General features: G+C 42.3%; 7 protein-coding genes across 7 annotated transcripts; 2 read left to right on the forward strand and 5 right to left on the reverse strand.

Moving 5' to 3' along the window:
* Positions 1-1,589: 1,589 nt before the first annotated feature.
* On the reverse strand, positions 1,590-3,083 carry EAF02_008916 (uncharacterized protein; the record flags this gene model as incomplete). The annotated part of the gene is made up of 3 exons (XM_038904964.1): positions 1,590-1,596; positions 1,715-2,761; positions 2,821-3,083. 3 exons carry the CDS (start codon positions 3,081-3,083, stop codon positions 1,590-1,592), a joined length of 1,317 nt encoding a protein of 438 aa, XP_038755374.1.
* Positions 3,084-5,297: 2,214 nt separating this feature from the next.
* Positions 5,298-8,831, forward strand: EAF02_008917 (uncharacterized protein; the record flags this gene model as incomplete). The annotated part of the gene is made up of 1 exon (XM_038904965.1): positions 5,298-8,831. The coding sequence occupies one exon, from the start codon at positions 5,298-5,300 to the stop codon at positions 8,829-8,831; it is 3,534 nt and encodes a 1,177-aa protein (XP_038755375.1).
* Positions 8,832-10,581: 1,750 nt separating this feature from the next.
* On the reverse strand, positions 10,582-13,248 carry EAF02_008918 (uncharacterized protein; the record flags this gene model as incomplete). The annotated part of the gene is made up of 3 exons (XM_038904966.1): positions 13,099-13,248; positions 12,875-13,032; positions 10,582-12,806 (listed from the first exon to the last, which is right to left on the reverse strand). The coding sequence occupies exons 1-3, from the start codon at positions 13,110-13,112 to the stop codon at positions 10,582-10,584; spliced, it is 2,397 nt and encodes a 798-aa protein (XP_038755376.1). The 5' UTR covers positions 13,113-13,248.
* A 607-nt stretch (positions 13,249-13,855) lies between these two features.
* Positions 13,856-15,965, reverse strand: EAF02_008919 (uncharacterized protein; the record flags this gene model as incomplete). Its single annotated transcript, XM_038904967.1, has 3 exons — positions 13,856-15,657; positions 15,725-15,894; positions 15,952-15,965. 3 exons carry the CDS (start codon positions 15,963-15,965, stop codon positions 13,856-13,858), a joined length of 1,986 nt encoding a protein of 661 aa, XP_038755377.1.
* An 888-nt stretch (positions 15,966-16,853) lies between these two features.
* EAF02_008920 (uncharacterized protein) lies at positions 16,854-18,802 on the reverse strand (the record flags this gene model as incomplete). Its single annotated transcript, XM_038904968.1, has 5 exons — positions 16,854-17,373; positions 17,454-17,630; positions 17,688-18,298; positions 18,354-18,601; positions 18,660-18,802. 5 exons carry the CDS (start codon positions 18,800-18,802, stop codon positions 16,894-16,896), a joined length of 1,659 nt encoding a protein of 552 aa, XP_038755378.1. The 3' UTR covers positions 16,854-16,893.
* Positions 18,803-23,270: 4,468 nt separating this feature from the next.
* On the forward strand, positions 23,271-23,633 carry EAF02_008921 (uncharacterized protein; the record flags this gene model as incomplete). The annotated part of the gene is made up of 1 exon (XM_038904969.1): positions 23,271-23,633. The coding sequence occupies one exon, from the start codon at positions 23,271-23,273 to the stop codon at positions 23,631-23,633; it is 363 nt and encodes a 120-aa protein (XP_038755379.1).
* A 473-nt stretch (positions 23,634-24,106) lies between these two features.
* On the reverse strand, positions 24,107-25,468 carry EAF02_008922 (uncharacterized protein; the record flags this gene model as incomplete). Its single annotated transcript, XM_038904970.1, has 4 exons — positions 24,107-24,490; positions 24,583-24,811; positions 24,865-25,003; positions 25,144-25,468. 4 exons carry the CDS (start codon positions 25,466-25,468, stop codon positions 24,107-24,109), a joined length of 1,077 nt encoding a protein of 358 aa, XP_038755380.1.
* Between the last annotated feature and the right edge of the window lie 39 nt (positions 25,469-25,507).

Below are 25,507 nucleotides of genomic sequence, written 5' to 3' on the forward strand. Positions count from 1 at the left end.
CTTTATCGTCTTACGATAGGAGGATAGGTACCCACCCCTACCTCGACGTATTTATTGGATAGGCTCGATGGGATAGAGATACATCAAAATTATATACTCTTTTCAATAATCAATATCAATTCAAACAATCATCATTTCGATTCAAAAATTGAGTCAATATATTAAGAAGTCTTGCTTCTCATTACTCACCTCTTTGATTTTCTAATATCCGAGCGGATATCGATATCTACATCTCCTATCAAACTATCAGATTCTTCAGCAACTTATTTTTTCTCAATCAAGTGATTGAGCAACCAAGGTGTTTTCGTCTCTCAACTCAACACCGTGAAACATATCACATATCACATATCACATATCACATATCTCTAAACTTCTTTATATATTAAATTCAACTCCCAAACGTATCTTGAATTAACTTATCAAGTAAGGAAGCTCACAGATTCGAAAAGTGATGCTGTTCAGCCTCATAACACAGTCTATCAAATAAAGCAATTGATTCCTTTTCTTCATTCCATACTTACCATTCATTATCAGACCTTCTCATAATCTCAAGATTTAAAGCACACAGGGCATATCCATCTATTGAAATTTCTCTCTCTCTCTCTCTCTCTCTCTCTCTCTCTCTCTCCACCATATAACCTACCATAATATCACAAAAATCCATATCTAAACTCCTCATTACTCTACTCACATAACACACAACACACAACCCGAACAACAAACCCACAAATCGATTATAGAAACCACCCTCGATATCCCCTCCCTTGTATACATACCTCATACCCAGTACCTCAAATCAAACCTCCCCTCCACCAAACATCACCATTCTTTCTACGAAATATAAGATCTTACATACATACATGCATACACATATCCCCTCATCTCACCCGTTTCCCGAAAATCAGAAGATCCGCATCGCATCTTGAATACCTAGCTACCTACCTACCACAAATCTTCAAGCAAACCATCGGAGAAGATGAATGTCTAGTCCCCTCACACATACATACACATACACACACAACAACCTACAATACCCCCCCTCGCTCTCAACCAACGCACTACATACATACTTCCTTCCAAATAGGAAAACTCTGCTCACACAGCGTATAGCTAGCTGTATAACTAGCTATATAACTAGCTGTATACCTAGCTGTATACCTAGTATATATATTGATTTATCAAGAATTCAATTGCTTATTTCATCCTACGATGATGGATCACCATTGACATACTATAGAAGTGGAAGATTGAAGTATGGATGTATATGCTTTATATATGCTTTATATAATATGTATATGTATATATATATATATATATACTAGTCTTGTTAATATCGTACTTGCGGTATTCATATCTTTTTAATTTTCTATGAGATTGGATTTATGAATTGTTACGAGACTTGAGATGATTGTTGATCTATCATTGGACCTTTGAATGTTGTTTGATATCCGTCAGAAGAGTTGTATTACGATCCGAGGTTAGATTAATTTGCTATGGGCTTGATAGAGCATGTGAATAGATCATGTCGATAGATCATGTGGATAAATAGAGAGATGAGCAGGCATAGATAGGTAGGTACATTTTTGATTCTAAAAACTACGTAATAAGTGTTAGATATTTCAATTGCAACCTCCCCGCGAGAAGAAGCAAGAGACATGCACTCCCTCATCTCAATATCCATCCCCAATCCATCTACACACGCAACGTTCCATACAATCCACCATCCTCCAATCTCGCACCATCCATTTCCCCCTTAACACCCAACAATTTCACATTCCCCCATTTCGCCAGGAAAGATTTAATCTGATCCATCGTCTCCTGATCATCCCTAACCAGGAGCACAATCGCATCATAGCCTCCGGCACCAGGAACCACACCCCCAATCACCCCCTCCACATTCTCAATGACGTCATCTAGCAATTTCGTTTGCTCTTCAGGTTCAATCGGAACTCCTGAAAGGTTACCCATCTCTCTAATTTTTTCTCGAATAGCCGAGAAAGCTGGGCCAGCTGCACTAATATCATTTCCGGAAGAGAGGACCTCTGCCAATTTCTCGTTTCGCGATTGCAATTCATCCCATAATTCTTTCGAGACCACGGGATCACGTTTTCGCCATTCGAGAACCTTTTTTACCATTCCGACGGTTTGGGATCCACAATCTACGTCGCACATGACGAGAGCCATACCTTTGGGGATGGTGATTTTGCCCTTTTCGATTTGGGTGTCCCATTTTTGAGGGGCGGTGTCTTCAACTGACGCTTTAACGCGAGTGGAGAAACCTGGGGAGCCTGGTTCACCCAGAGAAGAAAGGATGGAGGGGGAGAAGCGACGGTAGAGAGAGGTGCCGTAGACAGCTGTTGCAATGTCAAAACCTGAGCCGACTTTTCCTTGGGCTGCACAATGGGCTGCTTGGGCTAGGTTGTGAAGTTGAGATTGGCCTTCTTTAGTATTGAGAGAGAATTTTGAGGAGGGAAGATAATGGGAGAGAATTGCACCGGTGAAAGCAGTCACTAAGGCTGCAGAAGAGCCGAGACCGGTCTTATGGGCATCCTCGAGACGGACGCCAAAGTCGAGAAATTGATGGTGTGCATCTGAGGCAATGGCTTTGGTAGAGGGGTTGGAGTAGTAGTCTTTGTCGGCCAGGATTGTGATGGAGGTTGGTTTGATGGTAGTGGATGGAAGAACGGAGGATATGTAAGTTAGTGCGTAGAGTAATGCTGTTTCTACGAATGGATTTCGAGAAACTGATGCTGATGGAGAGCTAGAAAGATGATGAAATGAGTCAAGGTGATGGTCAAGAAGGGAAGAAATATATGCTACCTTTTTAATTGGGTAACTTCAATGCCCCCATCATCCTTAATCAAGTGAAATCCATAATTCCAAGCTGCTTCCCGAAATTGAGGACTCTTTACAATGATATCGGAGAGCTGAACACCAGAGGTAGTCTCGATGTCTTGAACCAACACGTGAATTCGGGCACTAAGACCAAATACCAAGGCGGTATAATCACGATCCAATACCAGATAACCTCCTGCTAAGAAGACCTTGCCCGGTGCCGATACGGCCGTTATACGATTAGTCATCCTGTTCTTTGATGATGATCGAGACTGGACTGGACTGGACTGAATGATTTGGTCAGCGAATGTGTAAGAACTAGGTCAGCCTGGATGCGAAAATATGAAAATTGCGGCGAATGTACAGTACAAGCTGGGATCAGACTCATCAGAGAGTCAAGGTGACAAGTTGACAAATGTCATTAGTGTGAGCTTTCGAGTGAGTCAATGGCCAACGGGATCAAATTCGGCAAAGTGTCCGAGAATGGGATTTGAAAAGGTTAAGGTTTTGGATGCCCCATATTAAAGGCTCCACTTTGATGACTCCACAATGCACATGAATAAAGAGGATCACGAAATTGCGAGTTTTTTTTCTTCTCTGCAGATTGGACTTGATAAGTCTTGACTTCACTGGGCTGAGAATCCTTCGATATCATTGGGTTTCCCGTGTGGGATTTGAGTTCTGAATAGCTTCTCTTTGGTTCCATGGGAATTTTATCCCAATTTGATGTCGTGGATTGATCGATCACCTACTTTGAATACGATACGCATATCAATCATGTCAACATACTTTGGAGTGCGTTATCGCCATGCAGACTACCGGTATATAGAGGTGAGAAGCGTTATCGTAGCATGAGATGAGCCACCACCAGAATCATATAGATACTGGGAAATGGCTTGTAATTGCTTGAGTCTCTTTCCATGATGAGATGATGCGTAAATGGAAGACGGGTATTTCATGTGAGGGAGTTTCCGCGTAATGCCTCACTCGAGTCTAGATGGTAAGATTACCTCGTAGAGTCGTAGTTGATGACAGATTGCTGGCTGTATTGACAATGTGGCATAACAGGAAGAAGGCAGATAGGTAGACCAAGTAATCATGTTGACGTACGAAGTACAATGTAACTGTGAGATTCCTCTTCTTCCGGTTCCGTCTTTCCTACATGAACAACCTTATCCCGCGGTCCCGAGTATTTCATTCACCTGTCGTCGTTCTTGGATCTTCGGACTATTCTATCTTCCGATCCCATAGAGCCGGTGAATTTGTGAGATTGCGAAATTGTGGTTGATCTCATGTACGAATTAGAGTACGAGTTGTTACTACTTATTACTAGGTACCTTTTTGGGATCTGTTAAATCCGTCTCCGTCCGCCCGTGAGAGAAACGGGGATACCATGACAGACACATGAACCAATCATATGCAAGCAGACCGCGTGGAGTAGCTCGAGTAGGTCAACGCTAGAATTAGACCCGCGTTCTTGGATTTAACTCTGACGCGCTTTACCCAAAAGGTCTTAATTCACTCACAGCCCCGCTAGGATAATACCGGGATTATACACGGGTTTTACGGCAATGGAGTCACATTTTATCGAATTTTTAACATTTTCTCTATTTTCTATGCCGAAAGATTCTCGTAGGGTTGGAAGGAGAATGCGAGAAGGAAGTGAGTGGAAGACTTTTGACGCGCGCACAAAATTCCATTTCAGCCCTACATTTCAAAAGGAAAAGGAAAAGGAAAAGGAAAGTTAAACAAATCAAATTCATTCCATTCGCTTGATTTTATCCCGTCTTGTATTCGTTGGAGTCTTTCGAGTCTTGGGATATACTCGTTCACCAAAAGAATACCTACCACCTGCACTACCTGGTATCTACGTCCAAGCATTCTCGCATTCAAACATCCTTCACCTGCATGTGAAGTTGATCATCCGAACCGAAGGCACCGACTACAATATCAAATCAATTCGTCATCTACTTCACCTGAAGGAGGCTTGCTTATCCTAGTGGGAAAAAAGTCATACTGACTATATTTTATCATCTTACATCCTTCAATTTCAATACCTCATACAACAAACAAACAACCTTAGGTTTTTTTTATCTTTCAGAAACGCCACCCTTCAAACTCATTCAGAAGAGAGTCGGAAATTCGGGACTTTCTTTGAATTCGAATATCAAAGTCACTTTCTTTACCCTACCCCAAATTCTCCCCTCCAAAACTCAAACAGCGCGTTTGTTTGACGGCAGAGCTGTCAAATGAACCTGCGATTGTTGAATTTTTGAGATTTTAAGTAAGCTTTTCCAGGACCCTTTCTCTCAATTTCAATCCATACAACACAAACTCTGAGTCATACTATAACTTCTTGCGCATGTGTGCGAAGAAAGTTCCAATACTGAAGTGGTAGGAAGCTGACATAAACTTCTTATAGTCTCCTCTCAACCAATCCTGAGAGGTCAAACCATCCCTAAATGCCCATCTACAACAGTCTATATTCGAATCTTGCACGACAAGGTTTTGCAAAATCAGTTACTCACGGTTACGCTCAATCAGTCGTCGCCGCAACTCACCCTCAAACTTTAGCAAACCAGAACCGATCTGGTCGAGGATTACAACGTCGAACTAGCAAGCTTGGCCACCTACCAACTTATACCTTTCAAAATGCTTTTCACACAAGCTCCAATTCCACTGGTACGACCCTCGTGCAGGATAGACCAGAAGGATTAGAGATATTATCAGATGCCTGGAAGGCAAATGAATTAGCAAAGGAGGAGAAGAAAGCTCAATTCCCAAAATGCATCGAATGGAAACCAGCTTCGATTCAGGTAGATGGAGAGGGAAAGAGCAATGTTGTTGCTAGTGATGCGACGAAAGATACCCCTAAGCAGGTTGAGAGGTCTTATAGCACTAGTGCGGTAGATGATATCAAGCAAGTTCATTTTGAGGCCGAGGAAGAAGCTGCCTTGGCAAAGATTGATGCGGCGATTGAGAAGGAAATTCAATCGAGAGAGAATCAAGCTGCATTTGAGGCCGAATTGAGTGTTGTTGCAGCACGTGTACCGACACCTCCTATTGCGCCAGTTCAGTCACCTGCTCTCACAGTCGAGACTAACTTCGAGAAATCGGAACGTTCGCGATCACCTGTTAGCTCTGCTACATCAGCCACCTCAGCTTCCGATCTTCAATCATTGAGCTATGCCGAACATCTCACCAAACTTGCGGAAGGCGGCAGACATGCTGAAATTCCCGCAGTATTTGAGGCTATGCTTGTCGGTGGTATCAAACCAACGGCAACTGCATACAACGCTCTTCTTGATGCCGCTATTCATCTACCTGCCGATCAGATCCAAGTCGTTCCAAAGGCACTTGACGTTTATTCTGATATGCTTAGACGAAAGGTCTCGCCAGATACTGCGACATACAACACACTTATCAAATTGATTGCTTCTCGATCCATTACTGTAACTTCATTGAAACAGACATTGGAAGAGAAGCGTGTTAGATTTGGGGGAATGGAAGAACCGGGCAAGTTTATGTTTGCCTCTAATGAATTGGAGTTTGCTATCCTTGCCGAAGATGACAGATTAGATCTTGCCGTTAGGTTGTTTGATGCATCAATCTCGTACCACACGGATCGTTCATTCCCAGCAGAGACTTATCATCAGCTCATTTCTGCCTGTGCTGATGCTGGTCGAGTCCCAGATATGGTACGATTGTATGAACATATGGAGACTAGCAAGGTTGTACCATTGGCTGCTACTTTCCCACACATGATCAAAGGGTTTACCAAATCAGGTGATTTAAGTAGTGCTGTCGAATGTTACAATGAGTACAAAGAGTTGGCCGTCGCAGATGATAGCGGCAAACTTCACTTGTCTGATCGTCAAGACGCACAGATCTACGCCTCTGTTGTCAAAGCTTACGTCACTTGCGATAAAATGGAAGGGGCCATGAAGTTTTACAACAGAATTGTCGAAGGATACGGAGAAGATGTTGAGGCCTTCAGAGATGTACTTATTGGTGAAGGTTTTGTCCAGGGTCTTCTTGAACGCAATATGTTGACTGATGCTCTTAGCTGGGCTGAAGGTCTTCAACCCACCACCAAGTCTACGGTAATGAGCACAATCTCAATGCATGCTGCCGACAAAGGAGAAAAATCTGTTGCTGTCGCTGCTTTCTCTCACGTCAATCCCGATCCGACTATTGCCAAGCCAACTATGGCATTGTTGGCTTTGAGTGTTCGCAGTGGTGATGTCGCTGCAGCTCAAAGATACTGGGGCATCCTCACTGCCGCGGAAATGCCTGTGTCATCCGCCTTCATTGAACCAACTGCCATGTTCGCTGTGGCTATGATTGGCTCCGGACAGGTTCTCGAGGGTCTCGCACAATCCGAACAAATGTTTTCAAGAATCAGAGAATCTGCTATCGATGTAAATTCTCACCTGGCTGATGAGATTGAAGAAGGTGTTGAGTTCATTGCCCGATTCATGAAGTCACATGGTATTGTCGATCCCCGCGACGCAGCAGTGGCCGAAGCTATGTATCAACAAAGCTTTCAACCTGCTGTATATGTTGCACCACCTACATTCGAGGATACTTTTGATCCATATGCCGCTTCTACCGATTTCAAAGGCTCAGCTCTTATCGCTGATGAACTCGAGCGAGGTGCTGGTCGTGGTAAAGCATCTAAGCTTAATGATGCCATGGGAAGATTCAGAAATATGCGTCGCGCTGGTCGTCATCCAAGATACATTACTTATGCTAAGCTAATTTCTGCTGCTGCTCGCGAGGAACGAATGCCTTTGGTCAATGATATTCTTGGTATGGCACGAGCTGATGTACCTTTACTTGTTCAATATCCTATCGTTCGATATGGTTGGGTTTCAATCCTCGACGCTATGGTTGGTGCTTGCCTGACTCTTGGAAACCGCAACCTTGCTGCCCAATACCATCAAGAACTTCTTGACATGGGTGCTGCACCAACAGCGAACACTTTCGGTCTTTACATCACCACTTTGAAGGAATCAACCAAGACTTTTGATGAAGCTTCAGAAGCTGTCAAGATCTTCCACCGTGCCAAGACTGAAGGTGTTGAACCTTCGTCCTTCTTGTATAATGCTCTCATTGGTAAACTCGGAAAGGCTCGTCGTATTGATGATTGTCTCTTTTACTTTGCCGAGATGCGTGCTCTTGGTATTCGCCCAACAAGTGTTACTTATGGTACAATCGTCAATGCTCTTTGCCGTGTTAGCGATGAAAAGTTTGCCGAGGAATTGTTCGAAGAGATGGAAGCTATGCCAAACTACAAGGCTAGACCCGCTCCGTACAACAGCTTGATGCAATTCTTCCTCACCACCAAGCGTGATAAGACAAAGGTCCTCGCGTACTACGAACGAATGAAGTCCAAGGGTATTCAACCAACCAATCACACTTACAAGTTACTTGTCGATACGCATGCTACTCTCGAACCTGTTGATATGACAGCCGCCGAAGCCATTCTCGACACCATTCGTAGCAATGGCGAGAAGCCAGAAGCTGTCCACTACTCTTCATTGATCCATGCCAAGGGTTGTGTTATGCATGATATGGAAGGTGCTCGAAAGGTTTTCGATTCCGTTATGACTGACTCCTCCATCCGTCCTCAAGCATGTCTCTACCAAGCCTTGTTTGAATCCATGGTTGCTAATCACAACGTCGCTGATACCGAACCCGTTCTCGCCGATATGTCTGCTAGAGGTGTCGCGATGACTCCATATATTGCCAATACTCTCATTCATGGTTGGGCTAATGAGCGCAACATTGAAAAGAGTAAATCGATTTTCGCAACTGTCGGAAGAGAAAAGCGAGAGCCAAGTACCTACGAAGCAATGACTAGAGCTTATCTTGCCGTTGAGGACAGAGAAAGCGCTAAGGATGTTGTTCAGGAAATGCTTAGCAGAGGATACCCAGGAGCTGTTTCTAACAAGATTCTGGAATTGCTTGGTGGTCATGTCGAAACTTCTTAAGTATCACTTGATCGCATTCGCTTAGTTTCGCTACTTTAGTCTGTTCTTTGATTTGAGTTCTTTTGACTCAAGTCTCTCGGTTGTTTCTATTTCGCGCTTCACAATCCCTCTTTTCTTTTGTTCAAATATGTTATGATACCCGTGCAATGGCACATCCAAATGATGATGGTGGATTATGGGTATCAAGGTCTTGATTAGCAGTCGAGCTTGCTTGCTTGTATACTTGCATTCTGCTTTAGCTGGCTGGTCAGACCAAGATTCTTCTTTTCCTTTGTTCGTTTTATTAGATAATAAAATATCCGAATTCTTTTGAGATTGTAGAGTTCTTACTTTTAGAACTCTACGATGTCGAGATCTGGATGTTGGCGTTTTTGAGGGCTTGGGGTGGAATTTAGTGTGTTTTTTTAGCTACTAGTAGTATGGCGTTTTGGAGGCGAGGCGAAGAAATGGAATGGAATATATCGATGCATGGTGTATAGGACACGGATATGCATGCATCAAAAGATAAATCTCAACTCTTTATACAGAAATCAGAAGGTGAATGGGGGAAAGGAAGCGAGCGAGTAGTTATGATGGTGGGGTTTTCCTTGGATGAAACCGGGAATTTACTTACCTACATAGCTGGCTTGGCTTGGCTTTTCGATGATGATGATGGATATATTACAGATACATATCAGATATATATGTAATAATAAAATCAGAAAGAGTATTAACATTTATTTTGTCGTTTGTTTGTTTGATTGGGAGTGATGGTGATGTGATTTTAATATGATGTAATGAGAGGGTGATTTTGACTTGGATTTTAATATTTAATCTGATATCTAGATAGCAAGGTAGAATGGAAATTCGATCTTGATTAAATAATAGATTCAATGTATGTGATTCTGATATATGATGTATTTTACTAGTATATTATATTATATCATAGCTTCCCTCAATTTTAGATATTTCTTTTAGATAAAGTGAAGTATATTTATTATTCCGGATATATAATATCTCCCTGATATCTGATATTTATTAATTAATACCTGTCTGGTATTTTGTTAATATCTATCTAGATAGTATATAATATTTAATATTTAATGTTTATTAGTGAGTAATGTTTAGTATATAATAGATAGTATATAATAGATAGTATATAATAGATAGTATATATAGATAGTATATAATAGATAGTACATAATAGATAGTATATAATATCTAATATTCAGTATCTAATATCCATCGTCTAATATCTTAATTAATACTTAATATCTCATTAACGTCTCATAATCGATCAATACCTAACCAATCAATCATCAGCTAATCAATTAAAAATAAACAAATCCCGCAAACGAATGTCCGGAAGAGAAGGATCTGGAAAATTTGATTTCTGTTTTGATAGTGATAGTGGGATTGGTATTGGTACTGGTATCGGTATTGGGTTGAGATGGTGAAGGGGTTGAGGGCTGGGTTGAGGGCTGGTTGAGAATAGAGTTTTGATGTGTTCGGGGTAGGCGGAAAATTTGATGGGAGTGAAGATTGAGGTTGTGAGGGTGTGAGGTGAAATGGAGGTTGTAGAAGAGGAAGAGGAAGAGGAAGAGGAAGAGGAAGAGGAAGAGGAAGAGGAAGAGGAAGATGGTGGAGATGTTGAGGAATGTTATGTTAGATTGAGATTAAGATTGAGGCATTATGTGAGAAAGGGGGAGTTTTTGGAATGAGAGATAGATGGAGAAATATATTGAGACTGAGATTGGGATTGAGATTAGGATTATAACTGTGATTGTGACTGAGATTGAGATAGCGAAGAAGAAAAAAAAGACGAAATGTCCAGTTCTTGATAAGGACCCGTAGGATGGGAAGGGTAGAGGAGGATATTGGGATTTGGATGTGGATGTGGTGGAGATGTCCATTTATTGGTGTTGGTATCCAAGAGATTTGAAGATGTTGTGTTATGGTGCGGATTTGGGATGGAGGAAGTATGTGATTGGGATGTTGTATTCGGAGACTCGGTTTCGGAATCGAGATCGAAATCGAGGGGTTCGTCCATGGCGATTGTGAATGTGTCGTTTGTGAAGTCGTTTTCGAGATTGGTGGGGAGGTTTTTGGGGGGTAGGGAAAGGATGGGAAGGGGGTTGAGGGGGTTGAGAGTTGGTTGCGGATTTGCGATGATGTGGGAGTGGGAGTGGGAGTGAGAGGTTTGGTAGTCGATTGGATGAGGTGGTGGGATTTTGGTTTCAGAAAATGAATTGTCGGGAAATTCAAATTCAAATTCTGAGTCTAGGTCCGAGCCTAGGGGTTCATCCATGGCGATGTGGAATGTGTTTGTATATTCTTCATCTATGGGGACAGATTGAGTTGAGGGGGGAAGAGGTATAGCGTTGTGTTTGGAGCTCGAGAGAAGATTTGTGGGAGAATTATGAGCTGACTGAGGTTTGTGACTAGTGTGTGATGGTGATCTAATCTTATAGACAGAATTTCCAGGGGATCTGAGAGGCTTGGATAAATTCAGCTTCATCTCTATGTTTGTATTATAGCCCCGCTGCCTTTCCTGATTGTCGAAAACTGTGGATGTCCTCAAAGGTTTTGAGACCTTCTCTATAGATTCAGCAAATGAATCGTCGTCTGAATCTTCATACAAAGAAATATTAAATGATATCTCTTCTTTCGTAACCGCGAATCGATCTTGAGGTGTCGGTGTTGGTGGAGGAGAAATCGAAACTCGAGGTTTTTTAATTCGTGTCCTGTCTTCGAGAACCATTCTATGTGGTGAAAAAGATCGTCTTCTGTTTTTAGAAATAGACTGTTCGAGTTCAGGTTCAGCATCAGGCGCTAGAAAATTCTCTGGTTCCATAGCATGCTTGACAACGCATGTTAATAATCCCTTCCCCTCTCCCATCGGTCCATTTCCCCATGGTATCTCATACCGTTTCCATCTTTTCGGGCGCCTTTTGTTTAAATCCTCAACACACTTATCCACCCACTCTTTTCCAAGAGACGTAACGGCGTACAATGAAAACCACACGTTACATATTAGTCCGGATTCCATATATGTGAGATTATACTCGTCAATGTTCGAATCTCCATTCCGGTCGAAGGAAGCTAGAGACTGTGTGAGAATGATTGGGACGATGTAGTCGAGATATTTATTGATTCCCCAGTCAAACTTTTCCAATAGAAAAGGCTGTAGTTTCTTCTCGTCAATTGTCCCACTCCATAGATTTTCCTCCAATCTTCCCAGTCTTTCAACGGAAGAAACACTGGGTGACTTATAGAGACCTAAAATTCTTTCATCCGGAAAATTCCAAGGAACGCTAACTCCTGCATTGGATCCCACAAAATGTTTCCGTAATTTGGTTCTCCAAATCTCAAGATCCCCTGATGTTTTCATCGCCTCACAAAGTTCCTTTGCAAACCCCAGTTCAACAAGCTTACTTGCCTTCCATACCCCACAACCATGTAATCCCTTCCCATAATCTCCTCCCCTCAACAACACAAAAAGTAACCAGCCCTCCATATCAAAACCCGGATGTTTGCTTTGAATGATACTCGCTCTATAAAGCACCACTTTATCCAAATCTTTCATCCCACTCCTCTTCGCCGTCCACCCACCACCACCTTTCCCCTTTTCCTTCTTCTCCCCATTCTCCTCCTCCTCCTCCTCATCACTGTAACAAAATCTCATCAAAACCCCACACCCAAACATCAACGCATCACCATCCTCCGTCCAAACACAATCCACCATCCCTCTCCTCTGCAAAACCGCACATTCCGCTTCCGCCTCCCCGGGCGCCTCATGCCACTTCACTCCTAAAAGCTTCAAACAACTTTGCAAAACTTCGCTTTTATACTTCCACACTCCACCTCCTTTGGCACCATATTTCTCACCCGGTTTGTAAGGACCATCTGCTACGAAAACCAGCTGGATGTTTAATTTCAAGAGCCGTAGAACGACAGATATAAGGTTTCGCTCGTTGAGATGGAGATTTGCATATTCTGAGATTATTCAGTATCAGATTTAGAATCTACAAACGCACAAATGAAGTTCAAATCGCAAAAAATACCTTTACAAAGTTTCGCTTTGTTACTAATATATAATTTATGTCTCCAAGTTGCCTCATCAACCGCTATCCTCAAGGGTCTTTTATGTTGCTCGAAATGTTGGGTTGCAAATTCGGCAAGATTAACAGTTTCTTTGCAATCGGCGATGAAATCCCAGAGTCTGATTGATACATGTTGTGTCAGTGATGCATGTATTGTGACCGGTAAGAAGCAAACGAAAACTTACCCAGGAATGCCCATTTTGGGGGTTGGAGAGAAAGAGATGTGCACAGGGAGATGGTGGGGTGGATGAGCTAGCTTAATGAGGCATGTGAGTGGGTTTCGAGGTCGCCGGCCTTTGAAAAGATCAAGTATCAATCAATACGAAGGTCAAATCTTGACTGTTTTCACGAATGAGTAGGATTGGTTTCTTTATGGTGGCGTAAGATTAGTTTGAGTTATTGAGGTAGGGGAAAGATATGGAAATTCCAATTCCTTTATTCGAAATCCGTATCCCTCTGATATGTAAACAATATTTCTGTCATAAAATATATCAAGCCATTTCGATAGTTATGAGACAACTAACGGATGGAATTCCAATTCTATTTGTTTGTTTGTTTGATCAAAATATAAATACGGTATAGCTAAGCTTGTCACTAGTAACAGTCCCGAGGAGGATTGCTTTGTCGGGATTGCTTTTCATTTCAAATAGACGATTCAAGGAACAGGATACACGGGAGTGCAATGCAATGACCAACGATATACGATTACTTCGCTGAAAGTACTTTTTCTATATAACATAATTTGCGAAGGCACTCTTGGTGGTAGATATCACCATTAAATCTTTTGTAAGTATTATACAAGCTATGTGCACCTGCAGCACATGAATGCCAAATCAAATGATTATAAGCAAAACCAAAAACATCTCCTAATACTATTCGCTCAAGTAATTTGCGCCACATGAAAATAAGGTATGATCATCAAGTCGTAAAGTCGTAGAATTTTCAAATGGATGAATCAGAAAAGAACCCATCAAAATCGTCGTCCTTAATACCCGGAGGAAGAGGTTTGTTAGTGAGTGGTGAGACTTTGGAGATTCCGTGTGCATTTGGCGATGCGCTGTGAATGTACTTTTGAGCTGTTGGTGTAGATACTGGCTTAGACATATCGGAATCGAAATGCCTAAGTCGAGCTTCACGGATGGTATCCAGTTGTGAGTTTTGTGATGAGATTGGGGTAAAGTTGTGATTGCGAGCACTGGTAGTGGGAGTCTGGTTCTCTTCGTCCGAAGAGTCATCGAGTGTGAGGTCGATGGTTGTACTCGAAGATTTATTTGTATCTCTCAGTTGAGGGTATTTCGGATTCCTATCCAATCCTGCCAACTTACGCACTGGATCCTCCCTGCTAGACGAAGGGATATTTCGAGATTGATGTGAAACTTCAGAGTGTGTGAACGCCGATTCTGTAGAAGTTTTGGCAACTGACCTAGGTTCTGAGATCTGCTCTGATGTACTTTTAGCTCTCTTTGGTGGTGGCTGTTGATGTGGCGAAGAGACAGTGTTGGTCAGAGCTATTGGCGATCCGGCACGTTTTTTACCTTTGGAAATTACCTTGGGAGACACCACAGTTTTATTGCGCTCAGAGGATGGTATAGCTGGTGGAAGAGCTTTTTTTGTACCATGTTCAATAATACAAGCCAGTAAATCCTCACACTTGACCATTTCAGTGATTGGTGCTACTTTTCCGTTTCGACCTTGATTCGTGAACTCATGTCTCCAAGCTTGTACGTCCATGAATGTTACCGCAGATAGCAGTACCTCTACATTCTTCTGAAGGACGGGCGATTTCTTCTTGGTAATGACATTAAGTTTGTAGCAGTTGTTACTCGCTTCTTGCCCTGGCTGCGTAGATGCAAGAGAACGGACGAGAAGAATAGGTATAATATATTTGATATATTCAGCTACCCAAAAATTGAATATGGGAGCGATGAATCTTTGTAACTCCATCTCGTCAAAAGAGGGGTTCCAAAACTTTCCAATATCGCTCGTAATTCTCTCGGGTGAGACTAAGGGCTTGTTGTAAAGCCCAACAATGCGAGTGTCCGGAAAGTTATCTGGTACGTCAATCCGTTTGTTGATGCGTGCAAGATATTCGCGAAGTCTGTTTCTCCAAGTTGGAAATTGGGCATGAGATGCGTTGCAAAGGTCCTCGCCAAAACCTTCCTTCGCAGTCGCTATTTGTAACGCTAGAGCAGCGCCACAGTTTGTAAGACTTTTGCCGTCTTTGCTGTAATCACCCCCCTTCAAGACAGCGAATAACACAAGACCATCTCGAGTCAAGCCTGGGAATTGTTTTTGTATTTTATCTGCTCGATAAATAATGATATTATCGAGGTCAACCTCTCGCCTTGTCTCATCAGATTCGTTGACCCAATCTTGATTGTTTCCAGGCCTCTTTACTTTGGGTTTTTTAACATGGCAGAAACGTATTAGAGGTGTGCATCCGAACATGAAAGCATCCGAATCTTCTGTCCAAACGACATCAACTACCCCACGGCTTTGCAAAGCTGCGCACTCAGCCTCGGCTTCACCGGGTGCTTCATGCCATATTACGCCTAGGGAAGTCACTGTCTTTTTGAGGAGTTTGTCATCCTGTGAAAGATATTTGTACCATGGCGATTGCCCACCATATTTCTCTTTTGGTCGATTACTGCCGTCCGCGACAAAAATCAATTGGATATTCAACTTAAGAAATTTCAATATCTTGTAGAAAATGTTCTTCTCGTTTGGATTCGCAGGTGGGACCTCTGGGGACAAACTAAATGTTAGCGGAGGATATCAATGTCTGATTCGGCATGGTGAAGGAAGATATACTTTTACGAATGGCTTCCACTTCCTTTTTATCTAAATAACACTTAAACTTCCAGATAGAAACATCAACTGCTATTCGAAGGGGCCTTCTTTCCCTCTCAAAATGCTGGGCAGCAAACGCAGCAGTTGATATATTCTCTCCGATTTCAGCTTTGTCGAAAAGCTGCCAGAGTCTGGAGAAAGAATGTTAGTTAGCTTAGATTAGTGAGCCATAGCAAAGCATAGCTTACTCTGGTATACCCATCCTGCATGAGCTTACTCTAGTGACGAAGCCAGGGGAGGTACGCCAATTTATCAATCAAGACTAATTTATGCAAGGAAGATTGGATTGTGAGGAGAACATTGAGTTCGGGTCGCGTCGCGTCGCGTACCTACTCATTGGTAATTATTGCAATCACGTCTCAATCAGGCAATCACGTGCGCTTCGCTATTCACTACCTTGGGAAAGAAGCACTTCCTAGGTATTCAAAGGATCAACCCATTGAAACTTCTGGAAACTATCTTTATATTCTTTGGTCTAATGAAGCGACAAAAGTAATTTCCCGAATGGTATTTGCTAGGGAACAGAAAGCCACCACCGCAACAAATACTTCCTCGGCGCACGCCAGAACTAAAACTGCTGCACCGCCAATGGGTGACTGACGGGACACTTCTCAACTTTCGGAATTTCAACAAATTCATTCTTCGATTGCTTGATAGCAGAATTCATATTTTCATCATTCAATCTCCAATGAATCATTGCAACAATCCCCCAGATATACGAATTGATATTTCTAGGCATGGAGAGACATTTCCAAGTCCACTTTTACCATATCCGTACACCCACTGGTGCACCGATCGCGATTGCTCGCCTCAAGAACTGGGATTCGTGCTGCGATAGTTACTACTGGTTTGTTATCGATTAGTCTCAAAAATCATGCTCTTAAGCAAATATCTAGCTCCTGTTTCGGTTAAACAACACAATGCCATGGCATAATGGAATTCTCACAGTATCAGTTGGTTCAACTCGAACGACAAAGCAAGAACCACCTCAGAAAGATACTGAATGGCTCCAGTGATACAAGGAAGAACAACACAAATCAACATGATACCTTTGTAACAATCTTCCGATTTCGAATCGATCAAGGTTTGCGCAAACTAAGGCTGCAATAAAAACATATATTTCGTGATACCTACTTTCTCCTCACATATTTGAAAACTACATCCTGCGGCCTATTAACCTGCAACGTCAATTTCGGCGAACTATCCTCCAAAATTTCCATCAACCTCCTCCTCGCATCCTCCTCGCTCTCCCCATCTCTCCTCACAATCTCCACATTCCACTTCCGGAAAATTTCATACAGCACGCCGACAAATTCCACCTGTGACATTTTCATCCCAGGGCAATAGCGGGGTCCATGGGACCAAGCTAAAAATGTGCCTTTGGGAGGTTCTCTAAAGGTTTCCTTCTTTGAGGAAGGAGACGTTTCGATCCAGCGCGAGGGCCGGTAATCTAATGAATCTGCACCCCATATTGAAGGTAAAGTGTGGATTACACTGGTGTTGAGCAGGACTTCTGTTTCGGGGGGAAAGTTGATGTTTTTGATGGTTTGTGCTTGTGGTGTTCGGCGGGCTATGGTAGGGACTAATGTATATAGACGGAGCGTTTCGTACTAAATTCAGGTAAATATCAAGTCAATTCCAAGCATCTAAAGTATTTGGCTTCAAAGTGAGGCTGGAGGTTGATACATACCATTAGTGCTAGAGAGCGAGTAAGAAGAGGAAAGGTGGTAGAGTACTCGGAGTCAGGATGTAACTTTTCGACTTCGTCGATCTCGGCGGTGATCCAATTTTGTAATTCTGGATAGAGTGCTAGACACATGATAGCATACGAGAGGGTATTTGCCGTAGTATCGAATCCTCCAACGGTCTGTATTTGATTAGAACTGTTCCGGGCGATTCTCAAACGAACTTATTCTGAACTTACCATAGCGAACAAGTTTCCAGTAACGTCTTCATTTGATAAATAAGTCGACGTCTTTGAGCGCGAAAAATCCGTACCCTGATCGGCAATTCTAACCAGAGAAGTGAGGAGAGAATTTCGAGAACTGGGAGAACGTCTTTCTTCGGCAATACTCTGATTCAGGTGAAGGGGAAACTCGGCTTTGGCAATACCCATATTCTGTACGGAAGTCGGCATGTACTTTAAAGTTAAGTATTTCGTAGGTATGAATACCGTAGCAAATAGATTGTGTACAATAGTCAGTAAACACGATATGAATGTAGTTTCGAATCCTTCTGGGGGTGTTTTCGCATTCACAGCTTCTCCCCAAGATTGACGAGTACCAAAGCAAACGAATGTAATCACGTTGATAGTGATGGTCCTCAAGCCTTCGAATGTGACGTTGGTTGAGCTTGATGCATCGTTCATAGACGGTCTTGACAGCGTAGAAACCATATCTTGAGTTTGTGTTAGAGATTCATTCCAGACTTCTTTCATGATTCGCTCATTCAAAGCAGGCGCTACAATTCTTCGATGTCTTTGCCAATCTTCTCCTTCTGATGCACTTATATTTGGCCCCCAAACATCCATAACCCCTACACCCGAGTTAGCTTTTGTCGTTACTCAACAGAGATAAGAGAAAGCACCTACGGAGAGCAATCTCATTTTTCGTAAAGTCTTTTCTTCTTGTTAAGGCCTCCTCAGCTACTTCAGCGTCTCCGACAAAGATTGTATTTTTCCCAGGTGTAACAAGAATAAACGAAGTACCCCATTTTTCATGAACAAAATGCTTGCAATAATGTTCCCATGCGGGGATCGTTATCTTAACTCTATCGAAGATGAATTGAGGCAAAACTTTTGATAGATTCGAATAACCGACAGTTGCACAAATGATAAGCCTACAAATGATTATGTTTGAGAAGATGAGGTGAGAACAGTAGGGCAGCAATCACTAACCATAATGGATTTGCCGAACCCCATAAGCCAAATTTAATAGGCAAGCCGGAATTTTTCGCAGCACGATGATTACTTGGCAGAGCAGATAGATACCATATTGTGAAAGCTAGAATCAGCAATAGTGAGGTCAAGAGAATACCCATTTTTCGATATCTTTCTTGATGATTGTTGATGATTGACTTTATCAGATTCTGAGAGGGAGTGCAGTTCATATATATATGTCGGTTGCAACCACCACTTTGTTCAACATGACCTTACTTTGTTGGCACTTGCCTGCATACATAGATCTGTATCCTAGTCTTTGCGGGACCATAAAACCCCAGTAGTACATCGATGACACAAAACAATTGTTGTACTCCATCGCTAAGAAGCTTCTCATGGTCTAAGAAGTGACTTCGGTTGCTAACCGATGCAGCTTCTGGAGATTTTAGCGTGTACGGTAGTTTCGACGATCTCGTTCGATCTCAACGGTTCTTAAATGCTGCCATTAAATCCAAAGCGAGATGAATGACACCACAAAGAATAGTACCAAGAACAACTAGAACATCTGAAGAAATGCCCCAGAAAAGGCAAACAATTGAAGAATTGATTGCGGACGTAATCTTGTTAGGGATGAAACTTACAGGGTCGGTTGGGTAAAGTATGGCTAAATACAAAAGATGTGTTTGAATTGGCCAATCAAATCTCTTCCCGAGATCAGTCCCAAACCCTCGGTAGGTATCGACACGACATTTTGAATATCCCAATTCAGATTTGACAGTCAATTGACCTTCCTTTTCGCTTGGAATCGGTTTTGAGATCTTATTTCAATACATATTTGACGCAATCCTTTGAAAGTTCAAAGCCCGATAGCATTTTCAATATTTGTCTTGGTGTGCGGATTGCGCGAGACAGATGTAAACAATCTCTTATAATTGATTTGCTTTTCTCTCCTCTTGCGTCTTCTTTTCGTTTGATAAGTGAAATTGCTGTTCAATAAGTATATTCGAATTTGATCAAAAAAACCAAATCAGATCGTTAGTTTCCCCCTCAGAAGACGAGAACAAAACGTATCATAACACGTTCGAGCATTTTCGTCCACAAACATTAGTTTCTGACGCTAAAAGTGATAGCAAGAGCCTTTTCAACACATAATGTTGGTCAATCTGAGTTGGATTGTATTGATCTCTCGAGTCTTACAACTCCTCTGTCCAACGCTACTATTCTTTCACTGAAGTGTCCAAAAACTTCTTAATGAATTCATCCAGTATACCTTTTCAGAAAACTCCAAGGGGCTAGCATCAATCTTCTAGAAGTATGTACCATTAATTCAATACTACTCCAAATTCAATGAACCCTTTCACAGCTTTACTTCGGTTACTCCGATGACTGTAACGACCACGGATTTGGTGATCGCAAATCTGGTGACGAGAAGTTTGTGGTGGAAATGGTACTGCCATTAAAATAGCATGGGATGTGAGTGTCCGTATTGCTATTGAACCTGCTGTGGCATGTTACATTCAAAATGCTGATTTCAGCACATGTAATTTTTGACCCTATTACCTATTTCTATTCTAATATATGGTCTCTGAAGATAGAGACTCTTGCTGTTTGGCTGTGATGACATCGATTGGCGATTCTCTGATCGAGTCAACAGTTCTCAGTTGGAAGGTATTTCGTGCGAAAATCGAGGAAGGTGTAAAGGAAAAATGGTATTCACAAAATGTTCCTACTTTCTTCTTCTTACGCTTCTAACCGAACGTGAATAAGCTTAAAGTGGTAATCTGTTGATAAACATGTGCCACGGCCTATAGAATTGTCCATAACATTCTAGTCAAGACGACGCAGATTCTTGAGACGAACACTCGTTTGCGGCTGCTCAAATCAGCGAAACTCAAACATCTATCAAGAGTGATAATATTGTCTTAGAGAATATCTTAGCGTCCAGTCTTTGTCGCTGTCTGCTCTTACCTACACTTGATGCTGTCCCCAAGTTTTGACTCGAAGACCCATGTCGCGATACTTTGGAGTCCCTTGAGACGGTCCCTTCTTCTTTGTAATATCAATGGTATAGCTCTTGCGAGTTTCCTCAAGCAAAATCCTATTCTCAAGATACATTGATCGCATCTAGACAGAGAGGACAAGCTTATGGCAAGATGTTATGCGCAGCTTTCAGCGACCTGCCAGATTTCGAATTGCACTAAAAATCGTGATACGCGATACTAGATTCGCTCCACGATCGATCAAACAACGGGATGTTGGGGACCATCCATTGGTGGTCTAGTATCGAGTTGTGTTTGCCAGCTGTTATTCCTTTCACAAGAAAATAACAAGCGTAAAAGAGCATTCGACATTTTTTTCTTCACCACTTCGCCGCCAAGAAGGATTCACAATCACAATCACCTGTTTCTCAAGAAGTTTGATTTCCTGCCTTTGATATGCAGATGATATATAGGAGATAGAATGCGCACAGCCTGCTCAAAAGACGCGACAATTGAAAGAGTGTTTCCGTTGGGATAGTGTTTCGATTGGGACATTAGCATATATCGCATAGGACGCTCAGTATGTTTAGTGAAGCTGTTGATACCTTTGGTTGGAGGGTACTGCTGAGATTAAAGGTGTGGGAGGTAGATGGGAGGACGTGAGACGTTAGTAGTGTCTAAGATAAACTTTAAAGAGGATCCCCTGATTATGTTAATTGAAATGTATTGGACCTCTACTATGGAAACCTCAACTCGAGAATTCGAGGTATTTCCATATCATTCCGAAGTTTCGCGAAGTTAAAGTAAAGTATGAAAGCGAAAGGACTATAGTGCCTCGAGAGTGCCTAGTATTGATCAAAACCATTCATCCTTAATCACAGTATCTCAAAATCAGCCAGACAATTCGAAACAGAAGGCCGTTCGAGAATTAGGGAGAGAAGGTAAATACTACTACTTGTCCATGCAAGGTAGGAAACTCCTGTCAATCTATCCATTCCATATGGACGAGGTAAGGTACTGTCTATCCAACCAGGGATGATGCATATACACCAACGTTCAAATCCGATTCTAGATGTGCAAACGGCCATAGCGGGGCCAAAGCCTACCACATAATCAATCATGATACAAGTATTCATTTTGTGACCGTGAGTATCTTAGTTTCTAACCAAGCTTCACCAACATATGTAACCTGATGCGATTTGTGTAGAAATCGATCTCTCAGGGGCGGGAAATATGATTCATCTGAACCCTTTCGTTTCTCACAAGCGCTAGTCAATGTATTCGTCTTCGCAAAATTGGAGATAAAACATAGTCTGTCTGGGCAGTATAAAAATCGAACACGAAGAAGGTCTCAGCATTATAACACGATACACGGCACTTGGTCAAGAGAGTCATGTTCATATACTTGAAAGACTACCAGGTACATACCTAGCAATCACCTCATACCCGGGTTTTCCGGCGTGTGGTCTTACTCCTGTTTCCGCGCTTACATAACTCAGTCTTCGTATCTGGTGATCCGACAAGATTAAATAGCGGCCGCAATTACGAGACTCCATTGCATTTTTCGACGCACTTAAATTTTTACCTTCGAATTTCTCTCGCTTCCATGGAATCTTCCTTACTTACATAATCCATATAATCATAATCATCAAGTTCCCTAACATTTCTCGTTCTTCCAAGCTCCAAGGTTACCTAGTACGCACATAAGAACGGAATCTCCCATTCTTGGTATTTTCCGACCGCTCGAGGACTTCAGACGGCATTTACATTCGTCCGAATGCAAAATCCGCCAATTCAGAATTACCAACACCTTGAGGACACGACAGAGGGGAAATAATCCTACATGTGCCTACATATCAGATGATATCTGGGCGCATGGCGATCTCGTGGCTTTGCATCGTGGCATGACAAGTTCTCCAATATCTGAGCCACGGTCCCCAGATCAAACCATCAAACCATCACAATGTTACGAACGGTCAAAACTCGGCGTCAAATTTGACGTTGCGGTCTTTTGGGGCGGACGACGAAACATCCTTACATTCTCCGTTTAAGTGATCGTAAAAAAAAACCAAGTTGTTTTAACTTGTTTATTATTCGATGGATCGTGATGTTGACTCTTCTAGCGTCTCTACTTTCTCTCCGCCAACCAATGAGCATCAGGAAACCCTCCCAAGTACATACGAGAATGCCTGTTAGAAAACCGGATCTACGTATTATGGACACGGGACTCGGACTCAGCCTTATGCCGATCCGTAATCACGCTCGTAAAAAAATTGACGTGAACCCCAATCGAGAATTTTGCTACATTTTTTTAACTTTGTTCTCGTGGTAAGTTTCTATTGAGTCTCGAGTCTTGTCCGTTTGGATGCTTAGGCTACAATGAATCAAGTGGAATTCCACGGAGGGATTGGATTCCTGGTTCCCCCTTGCTAGAATGGAACGGTGAGTCAATTGTGTGTATATTATATTATATTATATTATATTATATATGTATCAGGGTGCTCCCCTCCGAAAGTTTTGTTTACAAAAAGCTTAATCACATGCTTGTTACATTGAAATAGTCGAAAGATACCTACTGCAACTTTTTGCATCCAGAGTTGAACTGGCGTGCTACCCATTCCACACTCCCAAAATCACAATCTTTGTCGCAATGGGAAACACACATTCACATCATCACCGACATGAGTCGAGAGGAGATTCAAATTCTCAATGTCCATACAAACGAACCTCAAGAACAAACTCTGAACGTTCAAACAATTCAACATCCACCTCATCCACCTCATCTCCATCAGTATCACGCTCACAATCTGCTCGATCTCCTTCATCGCCGCGAAAGTTCTTGGGTCGTCATTCACTCTCATTAAATGATTCACATAAAATACGAGAACAGACCATGCAAGAGCCGGAAAAAAGACCTCCGATTAGGATTGGATATCCGTACTATGAGGAGGTTACCATGTTAGCTGAGAAGAAAGAGAAGAAGCATAAGAGACATAGTTTGAGAGGTAGATGAGATCTCGGTTATCTCAACACTTATTCGGCGCTGGTTCTCGAATTTCATCGCTGGGTTGATGGAGAAACGGCGTCGGAGAAGGAAATACACAACGAAGTCTATGAGAAAGGAGTATTTTGATATTTGGGAAACAGGAGTACAACGAGACGGAGATTCCCAGGACAGAGGATTGGGATAGCGGACGATATTGATACCCAACTCATTTGTGCATTTATTCGGCGTTCAATACACCGATAGGGTGTATGGCAGAGAGGCATGGAATATGGCATTCTATTTGTACAAACTTGAAACTTAAAGAAATTTAAACAATTATCTAACCAAATCCACGCTGATCTCTTAAGAATGTAATCTTCCATTGTCATTATGAGTATCTTGAGATTAGAACACCATTGCGCCCCTTCTACAAAACATATGTACATCACACCGACCCAACACCCTATGACCGATAATACCTAGGTCGTCTCTCCTCACTCTTAAAACATATCCGAAGGGCCAACAGGGACTTGCAGCAACGCTAACAATGCAGCGGCAATCGTAGGCCCCAGTGCTGTAATAGCCCTAGGATTAAAAGTAATGGTCCAGACATTATTTATCGTGCATCCAGATGCGATAGGAACCCCATTAAACCTGTCGATAAGAAACGTAAACGCATCACCCGCGCCAGTGATTGCTTCAGTAGCATGCCCCCCAAACATATCACGAGCATATTTGATATTAGCTCCTTGAGAACAAAGCTTGCTGACAACAGCATCTGTATCCTCGACTTTCGAAACCTCATCACCGATCGCCTTATAGAGAAATATGGGCATTTTTGGGGTCCCATATATACCCATTTGTCCAGTGATGGCCAGGACATCCTTTGCAATATTGGTAAACAGGGTTGATAATCCATTATCAAGATATAAACCTATGTCCTGACCAAAAAAACTTGCGATATTGGTACCTAAACATTGAGTGATGCTTTGTAAAATTTAGAAGCCGTTGATGGGACAAGGTTTTTTAGGAGATATTCTTTTAATTCTGGGTAACCATTGGTGAGACCGATAACTCCAGCGGGAATCAAACCGGTGAAGAGACCTTTGTTAGAGGAGAGCATCACAGATGTAATATTCGGTACAAGGCCACCCAAAGCAGTTCCCTTGAAGTTAAGCTCTGGTTGCGTAGGAAGGTTGAAGTTTCTGCTGCCCATTCAGAAGCCAGAGATCCGCCAGAATAGCCCCACATTTGATACTCGGCTTGAGATGAAATGCTAGTCAAATCCCCAGATGACAGAGCCGCACGAACAGAATCAAGAGTCGCTTGACCAGCTTGTATACCGGAAGTGAAGGCTGATTGAAGACCCTCGTAATCAGGAAGATTGACTATCCACCCTTGATTGAGAGCCAGCAATAACCAGCAAGGTCTCAGCCGCACAGAGCCCCCATTTTTTAAACTTGACCCCAACTGTAATATATAAGATGGTGCACAATTTGGCCACGCAGCATCTGTAGCCATTTGGTAGGATAATAACCTCGATGAGTTCGCGTTTTGGGCACAATGATTGTTGTGACTGCTGCTGATGCATCCCTCAAACTATCAGTCGTTCTATAGAGAAGTTGATATGCGGCCTTGACTTGGAATGGCATGACACCTCCAATTGAAAGATCGTCTATTGATCTGCTGCGTAAGATCGTGCCCGGCTGAGAGTTTTCAAGTCCTGTTGGTGGGACATAAAAGGGATCATCTGTGGGAGGTATTGGGAGTGTATGTTGCAAAAGTTGATCACTGGTCGGGACTGCAAATGTGGTGGTAACCCAAAGGAAAATGTACCAAAAAGCCGCGAAAATGAACCTCATATTTACAAGCTGTACACCAATCATTCAATTTGAAAGAAT

This window comes from Botrytis sinoallii (genome assembly GCF_014898435.1).
Source record: "Botrytis sinoallii strain Bc 23 chromosome Unknown BSIN_017, whole genome shotgun sequence".
Classification (NCBI taxonomy): domain Eukaryota; kingdom Fungi; phylum Ascomycota; class Leotiomycetes; order Helotiales; family Sclerotiniaceae; genus Botrytis; species Botrytis sinoallii.